General features: G+C 47.6%; 1 protein-coding gene across 2 annotated transcripts; it reads right to left on the bottom strand.

Annotated features, from left to right (window-relative positions):
* Window positions 1–4,801: 4,801 nt before the first annotated feature.
* CBY2 (chibby family member 2) lies at window positions 4,802–16,831 on the bottom strand. Of its 2 annotated transcripts, XM_019650310.1 has the most exons (3): window positions 16,757–16,831; window positions 16,375–16,455; window positions 4,802–5,977 (listed from the first exon to the last, which is right to left on the bottom strand). In XM_019650310.1, exons 1-3 carry the CDS (start codon window positions 16,829–16,831, stop codon window positions 4,802–4,804), a joined length of 1,332 nt encoding a protein of 443 aa, XP_019505855.1. The 2 variants fall into 2 exon arrangements, with proteins under 2 accessions (XP_019505855.1, XP_019505856.1); XM_019650311.1 differs by lacking the exon at window positions 16,375–16,455.
* Between the last annotated feature and the right edge of the window lie 1,971 nt (window positions 16,832–18,802).

Below are 18,802 nucleotides of genomic sequence, written 5' to 3'. Positions count from 1 at the left end.
GAATGAGGGGTCCCCATCAGCCAATAAGGGTCCTGCTCCACTCTGCTTGTTTGGATCACATGTTATTGTGCTGGGAGACACATAAAAAGGAAATGACGTGAGGAATGCCTACTGTCAATCCTGTATCTCTAATATGTGCAGAATAGTCAGGAGCATGCCATTTAATCTTTTCTCTTTATATCTCCAAGGTCAATGTTTGCATTTAAAATGTAAGACCTCCTGCCTTCCCACCATGGCTTTTCAGTCCTCCAAGATCTAGCCCCAGCCTCCCTCTCGAACCCACCGCACTGGCCTCCATGCCAGGCTGGTCCTGCTTCAGGGCCTTTAAATGTGTCAGTCCCCTGCCTATGTCAGGAAAAGTCCCCCTGGTTCCTCACACAGCAGACCCCTCTCTTCGTTCAGATCTCAGCTCAGATATCTCAGAGGGGGTTTCTGGCTCCTGGTTTCCAGTCCGGGATGTAAGGACCTTGGAAGTTTCATTCCCATCTATTTTCACAAGAAAAACCTTTTACAAACTGAACATCATCAGTTCTTCTTAGACTTCAGAGATTTGAAGTCATAGGGAAAACCACTGCCCCCAAATTGGAGAAACAGAAAGGGGGATACCGAGAATCACAACTGACTAGAGCAGAAGCGTCCATGAGAACCAGGGCTGGGGCCGGAAAATCTGAACTGTAATTGATGAATTGCTGGAGGCTCAGTGTGGGCAACTCTGAGAGGGTCCCAGTCATGGGGGACCTCACACTCTTCACAGTGGAGTTTCTCACTGTGGGGATCAGAGAAAAACACACTCATTCTTCTAGCAGGGGGAGGGGGAAGTAGCCATTTTGAAAGACACCAGAGCATCTGTCCTCTTGAACAAGGCTTGCCCTCAAAAGAAATTATTTTACCAGAGCTTAACCTACCTTGGGGAAGGAAAATGCCCAACTCCAGCTCCGTCTGGCCCTCTGTCCCACCTAAAGAGGGGGAAAGACTGAGAAGCAGTTGTGAAGGTCACCGAAAGGCTGACACTACAGGACTACAGAATGACCCCTCCCCCACACCTTCCCATCACATCAGTAGGAATTCTGTACAGGGGGATACAGCTAAACAACTGCACAGCTCAGACCTCGTCGCGAAGTCTCCGAGAGGCCCCTCCTGACAATCCTGTCTAAACCACCACACACTCTAGTCTGGCAGCTCTTTTCCTCTTGTTCTGCACAGCAGTTAGCACTAGCTAAGATCATCTTGCTTATATGACTACTTGTTTATTGTTTGTCCCCCCTACTAGAACGTAAATTCCATGTCTGCTCTTCCCCTCAGTGAGTCCCCAGGACCTAGAACAGAGCCTGGAACATAGTTAGGTGTTCATAAAATATCTGGCAAATCATTTAGTAACTGAATAAATGCAAGCCCATTAACATATGCCTTGTTTTTGTCTACAGAATGTGGCCAGTAAAAGTGAGGACAGACCAGTTCCAAGCCTCGATTCCAGGAGGCCTTGCACACATGGCTCTCTCTCTCTTGGATCTTTGCCTCTGCCATGAGACTAAGTTTCGGGTAACTGGCTGGAGGATGAGATACCACATGGAGGAGACCCAAAGGGCCTTAACTGACAAGTCAGCCAACCACTGGAAGTAAAACCCCCTGCCGGCTGACCACAGGTATCAGCAAGCCCAACTGGGACCAGAACTGCTCAGCTGAGCCTAAATAATAAATGGTTGTAGTTTTAAGCCAGTAAGTATTGGAATGGGGTTATATGATGCAACAGTAGCTAACTGATAGAAGCAGGTGCCATTGTTTCCTCTAAGAAACCATGGCACAGAAAGGTTCAGTGGCTTCCTAAAGTCACACAGTAAGCGGGGAGCTGAGATATGTACCCAGTCTGACTCTGCAGTCCACACAGCTGGTGTACAGCTATGCAGAGGAGATGATGTTTACTAGAGACAAAGCAAGGTGGGAGGTGATTGGGCTTTGGCACCCACGATCCAATCATGACCAGAAACGATTCATCACAACCACCTGGCAACACAGGTAGTTACTAAACACCTTGTCCCAAGGTACCTTGGACCCAGCTAGCTGCCTGCCGTACTGCCCAACCTAACACTGAATTCCAGCAAGCATCCATGGAGATGGCGGTCACTCCGTCTTATGAAAAGTCCTTAGAAAAGGGAAAAGTTCAAGAACAGAGTCTCGCACACGAAAGCGTACAAGATTTTCTTCAGGATTGTTTTGTTTCTGGTTCCTACTGTTGGCTCTCCGCTAAACTCAGGACAACTCTCCCTGCATACACGGTTTTCCTCTTGGAATCCCTTCCCTGAACTAATTTCAGGGAGCTTTTGGCATCCATTAACTAGCCAGTTGGTTTAGGTTGTGAGTCTTCTGTATTCCACCTGACCCTCAGTTTATGGGCACTAGACAGGCGCATGGGTAGGATTCAGGCAGTTTGGTGGGAGGGTCCTCATTGACCCCAGCAACCAAGAATACCAGCCAGCCAAGCCCAGGGCCACCAGGAGAGACAAGAAAAGGCACAAGGCTTAGCTCTCTAAAGGCAAACCTTAAAGGCCTGGAGACAAAACCTGCCCCACGAAAACAGCTTTAGCCATTAGAGAAGGACTTAAGTTTGCACCAGGAACAGACACGGAGAGAGATGAAAAAGGAGCAGATATGCTTAAAGAATTAAATTTCATTCATTTCATTTAGTAGGTTTGCGTCCACTGAGCGTTACCTGATCTGTGATGGATTGTACCATACAATGAAACATTGTTTTGAAGTAAATCTCCCCTTCTCCATAAAAAATGACGTTTTATGGCTCTTCTTGCTAATTTTTCACCCAATTAGAGTCTGACAGAGAAAGTTGACATTGTTAAATAGTATTCAGTCCCCTGAGCTCCCTCAGCTTGTAAGAAAGCCTCCGACTGCTGTTATGTAGATTAATCCAAGTTACATATTTGTAACATAAACCTGGGGCGAGTGTGTCTTTTGTCTTCCAGTTGTCTAGTCTCACAGAAACCAATTTGGTTTCATCAAAAAAACAAAAATGAAAAAAATCCCTGCACCCTGGGGTTATTACATTGACTTAAACAAAGTATGGTATTTCATGATTCCCTACATGATGTATTTACCAAATTCAGGAGGAAAAAAACTGCCAAGGGCCAAAGACCCATTAGCAACAATGTCCTATTAATCAGCTTTGGGTGGCAACAGGGGAATACATTACTCAGCCTCGTGCACATCGGGCTCCTGCCCTTGTGTGTGGATTAAACGTGTAGTCGCCTGCTAGAGAGAGAAAATATTCCTATCATTGTTCTCCCTCATCTGGAATTTATGATGCCATTTTGGATAAGACTCCACAACTTTCTAAATCTAGAAAAAAGGCACCGAAACTATTTTTAAACTCAATTTCCAGAGACCAGGTTTACTTGGCAATGTGATCTGATAGAAAGGATTTGCTATCTGCCGTCATTAAGTCTGCGTTGAAGTCCCATTGTGGCTTTTCCTAGCTGACTTATAAATAACCTCTGGCAACGCCTTGGCGTTCCAGTTCTCAGAGCTGTAGAAACAATGATAATGCCCACCTCACAGATACTGGGGTCAGGGGTCACATCAAGTGGGAAAGCGATTGGTAAAGAGCTCCATGGGTGTGGGCTATTGCCCTTGGCTCAGCTTCTGGAGTTTTCCTTGGCTCAGCATCCTATAATAGCCAGCATGAACAGTGGATCAGGAGTGAGGATATTCCAGTCTCAAACTCACATCCGTCACAACGATCCGTTTTCCCATGAGCAACATGGGTAAACCCCTTTCCCTCACATGTCTCTACTCACTTGCACCCATTGCCAGTGAATGGAGCATTATATTGAGAATCAGGTGGCTTAATTCACCTCACCACAGTGATTCCTCAACTTGCTGCGTGTTTCAATCACCTGGGAAACTTTGAACCCTACCGATGTCCAGTTGTATCCAATGCCAATTAAATCAGAATGTCTGGGGGTGGAGCCCAGGCATCAGTATTTTTCAAAGACCCTGAGGCAATTCCACCATATGGCAAAGTTTGGCAACCTGTCCAGCTCCCTTCTGTAGGCACCTGACGGTTCTTTCAACTTCTTGGTTCTAACACGTGTCCAACTTTGAAATGGGGATTGAAGCCCAGGACACCAAGTCTTGAACCTCTGCACCTCCCTCCAGTGGTCCTGGCTGCCACATACCCCACACCTTACATCCACCTGGGAAGTGTGAACCATGAGTAAGCAGAGGGCACCCAGGGGTAAGGAGGTGAGCCCGGGGTCAGGGAGGGCACAGAGCACCGCTTCCCAAACTGGGTGACCCAAGCAGGGTGAGATACAAAGAGATTTCAAGATCGAATAAAACTGGGCTGTTCTGGATGCATCAAAGCTCAGCAGGTTTCTTCAAACCCTTTAAGTCGGAGTATGATTATAAATCTGCCAGAGAGGATTGCAGCAGCATGGAAACCTTCATTTTCTCAGAGCACTTTAAGGAATATACTTTCAGAACCCCCCATATGCATATGGGGAGAACAAAGGGCACATGGGAAATCTTTGTACCTTCTGCTCAATGTTGCAGTGAACCTAAAAACTGCTCTAAAAAATCAAAAGGCAAGGACAAACCAGGCAGGGCAGCACACTGGGTCACTGGCCCCAGCCTCCTCATGGCTTTATTACTTCTCTGAGTTCAGGAAGGGCGGATAACTCTGCTCTTCAACTGGCACGAGCTGGTGGGTGAAGGCGAGGAAGGCAGGGGCTGTCCTCTGGCCGGCTGCTCGGGGCCCCCAGCTGGGTGCCTGCCGCTGGGCGCCCCGGCGGCCTCAGACCCTGCTGGGCTTCTTGGGCTCCTTGTTCTTGGCCGGCATGAAGGCGTAGAGCTCCTCGATGAGCATCTCCATGCGGGCGGTGACCTCGGTCACCGTGTCGATGACCAGCTTCTGCTGCAGCTTCAGCTTGTTGTTCTCCCACAGAGCCTTGTTCTCCTCCTGGAACAGCCTGCGCTCCACGCGCAGCACGTGCAGGGCCCGGTTCTCCTCCTGCAGGAGCCGGTTCTCCTCGCGGAGGGCCTGCAGGCTCTGGTTCTCCTCGCGGAGGGCCTGCAGCGCCTGGTTCATCTCTCTCAGCAGCTCCAAGGTCTGGCTGCCGTCGGCCAGGCCCGGGCCCGCCTTGCTCGGCTCGTCCTCCGCGGAGGGCCCGGCCAGGCTGCTGACCATCTCGCGCAGGGCGCAGAGCGTCTTGAGGTCCTCCTGGGGGCTTGGGGGCCCCTTGAGCTCATCGAACGGGGCGGGGAGGCCGGCGCCCGGGTCCGTGAGCAGCCCGGAGCCGTGGGGCTCCTCGTGGGGCGAGGGCACCGGCTTGCTTCCCTCCGCGGGGGCCGCCTTGTCGTCGGTCTGTGCCCAGTAGGCCTTCCTGTGCTCCAGCAGCTGCTGCAGCGCTCGGTTCTCCTCCCTGAGGAGCTGCAGGGCGCTGCCCTCCGCGCCGCGGTGCGCTTGCGGGGCGTCCTTCTGCGCCCCCTCCTGGGCCGGGCTGGCGGCCCTGCCCTCCTCGTGGCCCCGCGGGGCCTTCTGCTCCTCCCAGAAGAGCTGCAGGAGCCTGTTCTCCCTGCGCAGCGCCTTGTTCTCCTCGCGCAGGGCCTTGTTCTCCTCCTGCAGCACGTGCTCCCGGGCCAGCCGCTTGTGGTGCAGCTTGTGGTGGAAGGACGGCGGCGGGGAGAAGTGCGGCGACGGCAGGCGGCAGTTCTCGTTCACCCACCGCCCGTCCTGGAAGACGAACATCTCATCGCTGAGCTGCACGCGGGGAGGGTTGTAGTCCAGCTCCAGGTCGGCCTGGGAGGTGGGGCGGTCCATGAGGTCCAGCGGCACGGAGGAGAAGCGATTCAGCGGGTAGGAGTGCTGGCTGACCACCCTGCGGCTCGGCCTGGGCAGGGCGGCCTGCCGGGCGCAGCGCGGGCTGGCGTACAAGTTGTGGAGCCTGAGGAAGGGCTCGGCTGTGCCCCTCTGTGGGAGAGAACAGGGAAGCCCGGAGTTAGTAGAGGAGCGGACACACCCAGGGCTGGCTGGCCAGGGGACAGGCCAGAGGACCCCACAATGAACCCAGTCTGAGAGCCTGGTCTGGACCGGCCACGGGAGGCACCTGCGCACTTGGCCTCCCTCTTGGGGTCCTCACAAGGAGATACGGTCGATGCTTATTATCCCCTGTAATCCTGGTTCTATAAAATCGCCAAGTTTGAGTTAGTGAATGCAGAACCGCTGCTGCTAGGAGTAATATAAAGTTAGGCTCCTGCCAGCCCCTGGCCACATTTCCATCAGCCATTCAACACATGACCTTTTCATGTCTGTTTCTGTTGAAAGACTCCTTGTTTCGTAGGTACTGTTGATTCATTAACATCAAACTCTGCCAACGGCGCTATGACTCACACCTGAACAAAGTTTATCTAACACACCTGTTTTCTCTGCAAGGCACACACAGCCTCTTGTGCATGTTCGGCTGCACAGCGCATCAGCACTGCACTTGAGGGCCGTTTTACACAGTGAAATCACCAACAAAAAGCACAGAAACGTGGCACTAAATAAACTGTGATAAGGACACTATTTCATGGTGTGAGAGCAGAAACAAAAGGCTCCTCAATGGAAAACGTGCATCACGTAACTCAAATGTGTCACCACGCTGTGCATGTCCATGAATGACCACGAAAGTGCCCTGAGTATTGATTTCAGGGTTACAAACAAGTTTGAGGCGGAAAAGTTCAGGCAAATTCACAAATATAAACCATCCATCATGAGAATGAACTATATATTGTGGAGGTTAAAGGCATTGATTTTGGAGTCAACCAAATATTTTGAGTCCTGGCCCCACTATTTTACTAATTTCAAGAAGACGGGCAAATTATTCGAGCTTTAGTTTTCACATTTTCAAATTGGGATGATTGCATCTCCTGCCTTGTGTCACTGAGATATTTTTAGGATTAAAAGAGGTGATGTCCAAAAAAGCACCAAGCGTGGGCTCGGGCACAATTCTGTCACCAGAGCGGAGGAAGACACACTGCTCTCCAGCTACCCCAGCTGCAGATGGGTACCCACCATCGGCCTGGGCACAGCAGAAGCATGAATCACCCCACAGACCCCCAAATTGCCATGTCCAAAACGGCAGTGCTGTTGGTCAGCCTCCCCTGCTGTCTCGCTCCATTCAAGCTCATTGTCCACTCTTAGTCACCCCTGAGTCTGTCCTGCCAGCAGCCCCTTTAACAGCTACCAACACAAAGCAGAAACTAATATAAAATAATATTAAATGTCAACTATAATTAAAAAAATAGTCATGGGGATGTAAAGTACAGCATAGGGAATATAGTCACTAACATTGTAATAACTATGTATGGTGTCAGATGGGTAGTAGACTTGTTGGGGTGATCGCTTTATGTAAATGTCTAATCACTATGTTGTTTTGTATACCTTAACCTATTTTTTTCTTTTTAAAGCAGAGTCCTGCTGATAATTTTGGAAAGGAAATGCACCGTCACAGGCATATCACTGCGCAGTGAGCGTTCAGCATGTGGTAAGGGAGACAGCAGGGGATACCCAACAGCTCATAAACGAATTTGCGACGGCAGCCATGCGCCTCTAGACCACCGCATGCAAAGCGGCTGGGCCTCCAGGGCTTAGAGCCAACAAATCAGTAGCGAGCACACTTCCCAGCACAGAAGAACCACCGGAGTGCATTTTCAGTGCCAGTTTCCTACTTGCAAGGTTGAGTCTCGCAGCCTGGCTTTGGTCCAGGAATCTGTATTTCTCACAGCTCCTTTAGGTGATTCTGGCTGCAGGTGGTTGGGATGGCTCTAAGCCAGGTCGAATATGCAGATGTCCCAGGTGGGAGTTACACCGGAGTTCAAAAGGCTGAGATGTCAAGGCTGGGGTTTCAAGGACCCTCGCCCTGGTTCTGTCACTGATGGGCACTGTGAAACTGAAGAGCTTTCCACCCTCTCTGAGACCCAGATTTTCCACTAGTGACAAAGAGGGAGTCAAACTCCATGATCTTAAAGGCACCTTCCAACATGGAAAAATCAGTGAAATGTGCCTGTTGAGTGGAAATCATACGTGCCCTGCTCAGTTTCCAACACCGCGTGAAGATAAATGCGATAACGAATGTACAAGTGCTATTAAAACTGCCAGGTCCATAGAAATGTAAGGTATTGTTATCGAGAAAAGTAGGTTTCACTAAGGGAAGCATTCTGACATGTATTCAAAAAGTGGTAAGCCAGGGGAATGCATCCTGGAGAAGAGGCAACGGCCGTAGCAATAAATTTCAGTAAAAATAAGACCATGATAACTACTTCTAAATACACCAAAAGCACGTGATCCAAGTGCATTGCAAGGCTCTCCAAATATCAATTCCTTATTTCTTAGGTTATTTTCACAATTTTACAGATAGACAAGCTAGAAAAGAAGTCATCTACCATATATCTATATCTATATCAACATCTGTCTATCATCTATCTATATATACATATATATCATATATGCATATATAGAGAATATAATTTGCAGGGTATAAAGTTGGTTATAATACTTTAAGACCCAAAGAGCTAGATAGATAGAAGGCACAGTTCTATGCCGTTAACTTTGCAATAAGCACATGTCATTAACTTTATAAGGATGTGCTTAATCTTCCAGATAGTGAGGATGTGAAGGCATTCTGCAATCAGAGCCTTATTTATTTTAAATCCAGCCTCCCTGGTTTTTATATTTCTCAGCTGGGAAAGCACGCTGGCTCTTGTGACTGAACCTATGATCAGAATGAACCTCACTGTGGGTAGCCCACACTGTGTCCTCAGAAATTTAAGTTCCCTTGATCCAGATTTCTGGGATCATTAGCCAAGGTTAAAAAGGAGTAAAACTGGAGAGGTCCTCTCCATCCTCAGACTGGAAACAATGACGGCTCCGTCTCAGCAGACTCTTGCTCTCGGCAACATTACTATGGAAAATGTGGTTTTAGTCAATGGTACATGTCCCAACATGGAGAAGAAAAGGGAAGAAGAAAACAAATATTGAGCCTCAGTTTTGTGTTAGGCCCTGAGCTGAGCATTCTACCTACCAAATTCGTTTAATCCTCACAACACTGACATTATTATTATTATTCCCATTTTACAGAGAAACTGAAATTCAGAGAAGTTAAATAACCAGTGTCAGTCACATACTAAGTCACAAACCCAATTCTAACTCCCTGAACTTTTTTTTTTTTTTTAGCTGAGCCTGTTGGCAGCTCAGGGGCAGCTCAGCTTGGGCCGGGAATTGAACCACTGTTGCTCAGAGCTCAAAACCAACTGAGCCACTCGGCTGGCCCCAGTGACTTCTTGAACTTACAAGTGTGAAGAACACACACGGGAGGTTGCCATGGATTTATCAAAGGATTTTCAGTACTTTGGGGGTCAAGACACTTTTTTGTTAACTTTTTATTATGGAAAATCTCAAACAAATATAAAACAGAGAGAGAATAATCTAGCAAGTATTAGATGGGTATATTATTCCATATACCCACCACCTAGATCCGGCAGCTAGCAAATCCAGGTCACACTTTTTTCATATATACCATCACCCAATTCCGGTGCCATCCCCTTGGCACTAGGTTATTTCATTTTATTTATTTTTCCACTGGGTTATTTGAAAGCTAAGTCATTGTATCTACAAAAATACATCAATGTATATCTTTTAAAGAAAACCACAATACCGTTATCATCCTTTTAAAATTTAACAATGATCTCTTAGTATCAGCAAATACTGAGTCAGTGTTCAAATTTCCCTGGCTGCCTCATTCCTTTTCTTAGGACTGTTTGATTTCAATCAGAGAGATACTCTTCTTGATCCAGCTGAACATCCAAAGAAAAACCACTCACGCTTTATGCCTGTGCAGAGTATCCGTGATGGCTTTGAAATCACCCTAGTCAGCTGTGATTATTCTATATCCACAATCTGAACTGAGTACCCAGCAAACTTTCGACTGTCCCCTCAACAGAAATGCAATAAATAACAACTTAGCCTGCAGTGGTGGGTCCCTAGCTATGGACCACCTGTGTCTCTGGGTCCTGTCCTTACACATGCCATCAGGTGACCTTGGTCACACCTTCTCACCCTCTTACCTTGGTTTCCACTTGTGTATAATGAAGGCTCAGTGGCATTATATCTAAATGCCCTCTTACTCTAACTTCCTCTGGTCCAACGGATCCAGGTTTGTAAATGGGCACCAATGTGCCCCAGCAGCCCTCTTTGACCAACCATGTTGACACCTGGTCCCCTCCGTTAAATGGTCAGCACTTCCCGGGCAGACCCTGTGGTCTTCTCTATTCCATGCCCAGAGCACCTGGTCCCCAAAATGTTGGTGAACTAATAGGCTTTACTTCCTTACCCAGGAAACCAGAACCCCCTCTTATGACTGAGCCCTACTATCTTTCCTCCCACCCCCAGACAGGACCAAGGCAGCCAGGTCCAGCGTTGCCTCATGGCCTGGTTTCTAATACAGAACACAAAGACATCCAATATTATCCAAGATGAGGCAAAACTAAGCAGCACCTTCTCTATTTATGAAAATGCGAAGATTTAAGGAACAATACTAAATATACAGGCATTTCAGATATGCCAAGGATCCCGACTGACCCTTGGAAACATTATGCCAAGACAAATTCTTTCTGTCCCGTGGTATTTCCCCAGTGCCAATCAGACCAGCTGGACGTGGTCCTCAAAGGAAAGGTCTTTCTAAGCCTTGTGGAAATGCCTCACCCTAATCTACTTCCATTCCGAATGTTCTTGTAAAAATTCCTCCTCCACAATTATGTTAGTGAGTCAGCTAGCATTAATTTAGCATCTGTTCTCAGATCCTGCCCTCAGGGAATGTCCAGTCAACTTGAAAAATCAGTGAATAGCACCAATTATTTCTTGGTGCAAGTGAGAGAGATCAAAGTGCCACAAACATTAATGCAGGCAATAAGGTATGGGGACCTGGGGACCGGACATGATAAAACCTGGAGAAAGTTCCGGGTCTGTACTGTATGAGTGCATGACCTTTCAGATCACTTCATTTCTACGCCTGTGTTTCCATGTATAGAATATGTGGGTGGCTAACATGATTCAGAGCCACCCCATATGTTTGTGCAGGTTGCACAATGACGAACTTTAGACGGTGCCATTTACAACTGTTGTTGCAGTGCACAACCTGTACAACCATCCACAGAAGCCTTATTAACATCTGTCCTATTTCAGAAAGTTTGTTGTAGAGTTCAAAAATAGAAAAAGACGTTTTCTTTGTTTCTAGAGAGCTACAGATACGCAATGATGTACTGTGGGTTCGGAAGAGAAGTTGCTTAGTATTTCCTTGGAAAAAGATTTATAGAACAAGGAAAAGGAAATAACACTTACTGAATGGCTATTATGTGACAGTGTGTTAATTGATGTCCATACTCACATGTAATATCCCACCAAAAAGAGCTACTATGGCTCTACCTCAGATCCCAAAGCCAGCAAGGGGGCAGAGCCAGGGTTTAAACCCATGATATCTGACTCCAAACTGCATACTTCCACTAGCTCTTCACAACGCCTAGGTGTTTTATTTTGCACCTGCTGATACCATTACGTTGCAGTGGTTCTCTCATGTTCTGTCCCGTCACTCCCCAGATGAATAAGTTTCAATTCTCTAAGGACAGTGACTTTCCCTCATCTTTTTGACATCCCTAGTCCTGAACACCAGAAAAGCACATTTCATGTATGGCAGAGGCATAACGAGCCCTTGCCAATGAACGAATGAACCAAAATGCACTGAGAGGCAAGGAGGAGATACTAGGTTGAAATATGTGAAATTGTTAACATTGTACCATTTGGGGCCTACAAAAGTGGTGATTTCATTTTGTCTTAATATACGTAGTCTATCTGATAAAGCTATGTCCTCATTGCAATCCATATTTTTAAACAGCAGAGCTGTCACTGCATGATATCAATGCTATAACAGTGGGGTATTCCCAATGTCAGCTCCACAAAACTGTAGGTTACCTGCATAGCCTTAAAGGAAGCTGCCCCTGCATACGAATGCCCCATATGTGCTGTCCATGTCACTATCTTGAACCTATAATCAAATGAAGGTAGAGAACCCCCACATTACCAGTAACTTTAGGCTCAAAAGTCCCATCTTTGAGTGCTCTTGACAAAGTCACTTAGCTTCTCTGAATGTCACCTCTAAAATGAACCCAAATGTAGCCATGCTGCCTACTTCCTTGTTGCAAGAGGCCCAGAAGGTGGTAAGCGAGCTGTCACCAAGACCAAACAGATGGCCAGTTCTGCTGGTGAGGCTTAAACATGCTTGGCCTAAAGCACTATCACAAACACTAAATATACTTCTTTACGAAAGGACTTTCCAAAAGGCGAGCATCTAAGCTAAGCAGACAGGTGAGCTACAAGATCCTAGGCCTCCTTAGCCTGTGTTTGAAGCCAGTTCCTTCTCAGTAGGTCACCTCGACCAGTGGTATCACTGGGTTGGCTTTAGTTGGCTTCAACTAAACTAATCTTCCCTTGATGTCCTTGAGCCCTGATAAGAGATATAGACCAAAAAAAGCTCCTGGAACACCCCTGAAAGTTCTCCTAGCCTGGGAGGCAGAGTCAATGGCAGCATGGTCCAAAGCCCTTGAAAGAAGGACTGTCTCCTCCCTGATCTGTGGGAAATGCCCTCACATGTGGACACAGACCAGTAGGCAGGAGAGGAAAAGATTGGCTTATTCATGGAAGAATGGGATATGAAGATGGTTGCAGGTGGGAAATACAGTTGGCCATGGGAGTCATGATACTTTCCCATCTGGCCTTGTTAGGAAGGTGGACAAGGGAGTCAGCCCCCAGGAGATGTGCTCACAGTTGTTACTTAGGATGGGCTAATGCCGGGGATCCAGGAAAGGCCCTGGACACAAGCATCTCCCCCAGATGCCTGAGTCCATCCTTAGGTTGGAGTCTTTCCTTAGGATCAGGCCTCGCCCTCTTTGTCATCTTCTTTTTAAATGTGAGTGGTCCTGGAAGGACCAACAACGGTGTGTCTTTGACAGATCATTGGCAAGTGGACAGCATGGAGGAAGAGGGGCCAGTGGGAAAAACGGGGGGTCGGGCAAGAGGCAAAGAGAAAAGCGATAAGACCAAAGCCTCTCGCTGATGTCACGGGATTTCTAAGGAACGGGACTCTCTGAGTGGGGCCTCCTGGAGTGGTTTCTGGGGTTGGTGGCCTCCCATCTAACGGGTTTGGGGACAGAACTGGGCAGTGACTAGCCAGGCTTCGCTGACACTCTAAAAGGTCTCTCCACCCCTGGAGAAGTGTGACCACCACAGAGCAGAAGAGATGTTCGATGCCCAGTAGTCTCCGAACCTACTGACCAAGTTTTTAAACACCTACTTTGCCACCAGTACAGGGGGTTACAATCAGAGAACATTCATCCATCTGAGGTGCTTTTCAGGCATTGGCGCTGAGAGGCCCAGGGTGCTGGAAGAGCCAGATGTGTTACTAATGTCCAGATGGGCTGACAAGGCTGAGGCTCATTATCATAATTTTAAATCAACTCAGTTCCCTGGTACCATGATAAAGTCAGTGTTGGTTTTCATAAATAATTCACAGGTCAATGTGATTGATTTTGATAGAATTATAAAGATGCCATCATGTATGGTAGTTTCAGCTAATTGTTTAACACAGGATCTCATGAAATCTTCCTCCTAACAGTTTATTCAAATTTGCAGAGATACGGGCATTGTCAGTGGGTTCCATAGCTTCTGAAGAGCAAGCCCAAACAAAGGAAATTGAGGAAAGGGAGCTGGGGGCATACGAGGGCATAAGAGGGTCCAGAGCTCATTCTGATCTGGCGTCCATCCTCCATTAGTGATCTAGCAGTAAACAACACCTTCTGAAACTCACACATGGTGCTCAGTAGGGAAATGCAAATGCCTGTGAGAACTCAATCGTTCTGTACAGTAGGAACCAGGAGGGCAGCTAGCTGGGGCAGGAAATAACATGGATGGCTTGCAAGTTAATGCGCTGGAGGGAAATAGATCAGAAAACACAAATACTTAAGGTGAGGAAGAAAAACTGTAAATCAATAAGACCTGAACAGACCTCAGGGTGATAACAAACAGTGAACCACAGGCATTCGCAATGTAATTGAGAAGCCTGATCGCTCAGCAGGGTTGGGAGCTAGGAGGCCAGAGGCACCTCCTGGAGACACAGAGCTGCTGCTCCAATTCCCTCCTGAAACAGAGGACTCGTCCCAGACTAAAGCAGTGTGTGGCAGATCCATGCAGGCAGCTCGGGGCACGCAGTTAAATGCGGGAGGGGAAGCGCTGTCTCCTAAAAGCAAGAGACTAAGCAGAGGACTCAGACATTACCTGGCCCGGCCAGGTGGCATATGTCCAGCTTCTGGCATAACAGACAGAGTGGTTGTTGACCTGAGTCCAAGCCCCCGACTCCAGCTCTGCCATTACTAGTGGGGTTCGTGGGGTTCCCAGTTCCCGGACTGACACAATGTCTACCTCACAGTTGCATGGCCCAGTGACCGACACATGATGGAATCAGTATGCAGCCAAGAGTCCTTCCTCCCTTGTTAACCACATCAGTCCTTTCCCCCAGGCCTGCTGGTGACGCGGTTCACACACTCTAAACTTATAGACACCACTCCCCTCCCCCAGCACCCCTGGAGCATCTTGGCCAGTGTTTGGCCTGCTGCATGATTTGTGTCTCCGTGGCAGGTGCACCCATGAATCCATGTCTGCCCATGTGGGGCACACGTGCCCAGGCAGCAGGTCTCCTCATCCCATGGCCTCCTAGACCCCAGCAGCTGCACCGGGACCTGCAGCACAGGCCCCCAAACAAGCTCAAGCTTTTTACACCACTCCCCAGCTCCGTTCCCTTCTCTCCTCCTCCATGTGGGGCTGTTTCTGGGAGGAGGCAGGGAGAGTTGTGTTAGATGTAGACAGAAGACTCTCAAATCCCTCCATCACATGACCACCGTTTCAAACCCTATTCCCACCCCCCACATCCACTGCACCCTCTGCCTGTCCCTTTGCAAAGCAAAGATTGACTTATCTGGGCCGAGAATGACCCAACCATCAGAAGAGTCGTGGCCAACGGAACTACATACGTATTTCATGTGGAAAGAATCGGACCTAAAACGAGGTTCCTACAGCTGTAGGGACCCTGTGGCAAGCCAGCCCGTCTAATGGTCGAGACAAAGTTCGCTTCTGTTCTAAGCTTTAGGAGCTGACACAGAGAAGTGGCTGTTCACTACAAAGTCATAAGGATAACATGAAAACCAACAGCCAGAGTGCCCTTTCGTCCTGTATTTCTTCCTCCTGCCGAACACATTTGCCTAGATCGCTACAATTACCTCCACCTATTGACAGAATGCTGAAGGTTTTCTTTCTAATCGTGTTCTTCTGAAAATCCTTGCAATAGAGCTTTAGAAAAAGAAAAGATACACATCTATATCTATATCTATGTATCTATCCATCTATCTATAGATATATAGATATATAGAGATAGAGATAGAGATAGAACTAGAGCTAGAGATAGAGATAGAGACAGAGATAGAGAGGCGTATGGCCCACTGGTGCTCGAGCCTGTCCCTACACATCCCTGGACAGAGCTTTCACACAGTTACCTCTGCACTGGACTCCTCCACCCTACATTTCAGCCTCTCTGGCTGCACCGCCATGGTCTTCCAACTGGGCCTTAGGTGACTCTGGAGAAGCAAGGCTGCCCCCTTTGTGACATAGCAGCAGTGGAAACAATGCAATCAGAACCCACCCAGGAAACGGCTGCTTAGAGGGGGAGCCCTGAGAATCTCCACCTGTCAGGACTACAGCCATTCATTGGCCTCCGTTCTGAACCCCTTGTGCCTACCCCCTTACACTCTGTATATGTGGTATACAGCTGGTCTTAATTCTCTTGACACCTCCAAATGGCCCTGTACTCCTGGGTCTGTATTAGGTTTTCTCCTCATGGATTCAGTCATATGCGTTTGATTCCAAGCCCCGTTCTAATTCTTTAGAAATCCAGGGTGATTGCATAACAACTACCAGATTGAATTTAGAAAAGATTGGCTTATTTCAGAATGTCATGGAAACTTCATGTGTTAGGGCTGGACGGTTTTACCAGATCACCCAACTCACCCTTCTCATTCAAGTGACGAGGGACCCAAGGCCCAGAGTGGCTAAATGACACTCCCCCCACCCCCCACCCCGGGCCCAGACACACAGCTGGTTGGCAGCTGACCCACAACTAGAATTGAGGTCCTGAGTACTCTGCTCATTCAACAACATCTTGCTAGAGTTTTGAAAGAGGAGGGTTATTTTGGCTAAAACTGGTAGGTTACATTCTTCTGTGATTATCCTACCTGAGGTAGAACCACATTGATTGGAATTTCTAGGCTTTCAGATCCGGTGTCTCTTTTTCTTGTACAATGTGGCCTCGAGTGCTGTGGAAAAAAGAAAATAAGATGTGTGCTTCCAGCCCATCCTCTGGGCCTCAACTGCTCATCTGAAAAACAGAGGACTTTCTACTCACTTATCCCCTCTTCTCAATTATGTACATTATGAAAATCTAAGTCTCAAAGAACATGAAGATGGTATCTGATAAGAAGCTGTGGCAATGTCTGAACAGAAATTAAGACAGGTATTATAGTTGATGTGAGAGCCTTCTGAAAACCTTGGGAGCAGACATGCTTACACCTACTACCTTTTCTAAGATGATTATTTCTATCTCAAGTAAAAGCATACCAGTGTTAGGTGCCAGGTATAGGTCCTATGCAGAAGTTGGTCACCAAAACACTCAGAACATTCCAGAGGTGACATCACAAAACAATGTGGTGTTTTTCAGGGTTCATGGTCTCTCTCTGAGCATCTCAGGCGGGAATGAGGCATCTGACCATCAGCAAGATGGTATGACCCCATGGCTGGCCAAGGTCAGTGTGACACACAATTGCCCTAACACTGACTTCCTGTTTGGTCATCTAGGCTGCCATTCACGTCCCCACTGCCAGGCTGAGCTGAGATCCCTATCCTGTCTCCAGAGATGGCAGCTTCTGCTTGGAGTTGGATCACTTCAGAAGGAAAAAATGTAAACTGAACTCATTCCAGACCAAGAGAAGAAATGTAGTGTAAGATGTTTTCTGACACAACCAATTCTTCAATTCTCTGACACCAACTGGATATCTTGCAATTCAACTCAACCCTAACACAATCTACCTGGAGTTGGTGTCAGGTCCTATAGTTAAATGGCTCAGTCCCACAAGACTACCCCCACTTCAGACACCAGTCACAAGTCCCAGGCCACCAGTACTGCTACCTGGCTATACTGGGGATTCTCACAACCCTCTCCTCAGGGTTGATAATTTGATAGAATAGCTCACAGAACTCAAAAAAAAAAAAAACCAACCCACTTTACTTACAACTACACTTTTATTATAAAAGACACAGCTCAGGAACAGCCAAATGGAAGAAATGCTTAGGGCAAGATATTGGGGGGAATGGAACACAGAGCTTCCATGCCCTCTCAGCATATCATCATCCCAGCATCTCCATGTGTTCACCAACCCAGAAGCTCTCCAAACCCTGTTGTTTAGGGTTTTTAATGTGGGTTTCATTACATGGTCATGATTGTTTAAATCTTTGGCCTTTGGTGATTGAAAATTTCCAGCCCAGAGGTGGAGGGGTGGGGGTTGAAAGTTCCAACCCTCTAACCACTTAGTTGATTCATCGGGCAACCAGCCCTCATCCTAAAGCTACTGAGGAGCCCCACTAAGAGTCACCTCATTGGCATAGACTCAGGTGTGCTCCAGCGGGGCTCCTTGTGAATGATAAAAGATACATCTATCACTCAGGAAGTGGTAAGGGTTTTAGGAGCTCTGTGCCAGGAACTAAGAACAAAGGCCAAATATATATTTTTATTATACCACATGGAGAAACTGCATCAAGACCAAAATGCTGACATCTGGGCTTCATGAAAAGGGCAGCCCAGCCCCCTGGCCTCAATTTTGTCCAGTCATTTGCCTCTAGAGACTGTTAACGGGAGCCCTCTTGTATATCTTCAACCTCTTATGAGACAGAGGCTCCAATGCCACATTATGATGCCACGTGCAGGGGAGGGGTGGTAAGCCAGCATCTGAGATCCAGGGACACCTAAGCTGCAAGCAAGCAATTATTGCTTTAAGAAAATCCAATACACAATAACTCAAAGATATACATATGGAAATCACATTATCAAAGAATTCCTATTTTAAATGGGAACTTCTCCAAGGGTTTCCTTTTTTAATTTTATTTTTTATTTTTTTAAAAGATTTTTATTGGGGAATTGGGAGAGGGGAACAGCCAAGTTGCTGTCCTTTTGTTCTTCAGTCTAGTTGTGGAGGACGTTGCTTCACTGGCCCATGTTGGTATTATCATTGTGCTCTTCCTGGGTGAGGCAGATCGGTCGCCAGCCTCTGGACAGCCACTCATGGCAGTTTTTGGCAGCTTACACCGGCTGCTCATGCTAGCTGCTGGCCACACACAGTAGCTTATGGCAGCCCACTGCAGCAGGGGCTGCAGCCTACGCCGTCGCCGGTGACTCACGGCAGCCCAGCTCCAGGTCGAGCTGTTGCTCACCATCTTAGCTGTAGAGGGCAGTGTCACTGGCCCTCATGTGGGATCCGAACCGGGGCCCTGCTGCTCAGACCTGGCGTCCCAAGCCAACTCTTGCCAGCCCTAATTTTATTTTTTAATTGTGGTTGAAATATATAACGTTAAATTGACCATCTTGAACATTTTTAAGCATATGGTTCCACA

Source organism: Hipposideros armiger, unplaced genomic scaffold (assembly GCF_001890085.2).
Source record: "Hipposideros armiger isolate ML-2016 unplaced genomic scaffold, ASM189008v1 scaffold_139, whole genome shotgun sequence".
NCBI lineage: Eukaryota > Metazoa > Chordata > Mammalia > Chiroptera > Hipposideridae > Hipposideros > Hipposideros armiger.
This window is presented reverse-complemented; position numbering and strand designations above follow the sequence as displayed.

Coding starts and splice junctions, on each gene's coding strand:
- CBY2 (XM_019650310.1), bottom strand. CDS start 16,831: ATGTCACCTCTGGAATGTTCTGAGTGTTTTGGTGACCAACTTCTGCAT. Junction 16,456..16,756: donor ATACCTGGCACCTAACACTG/GTATGCTTTTAC, acceptor TTTTTTCCACAG/CACTCGAGGCCACATTGTAC. Junction 5,978..16,374: donor TCAATGTGGTTCTACCTCAG/GTAGGATAATCA, acceptor TCTCTCCCACAG/AGGGGCACAGCCGAGCCCTT.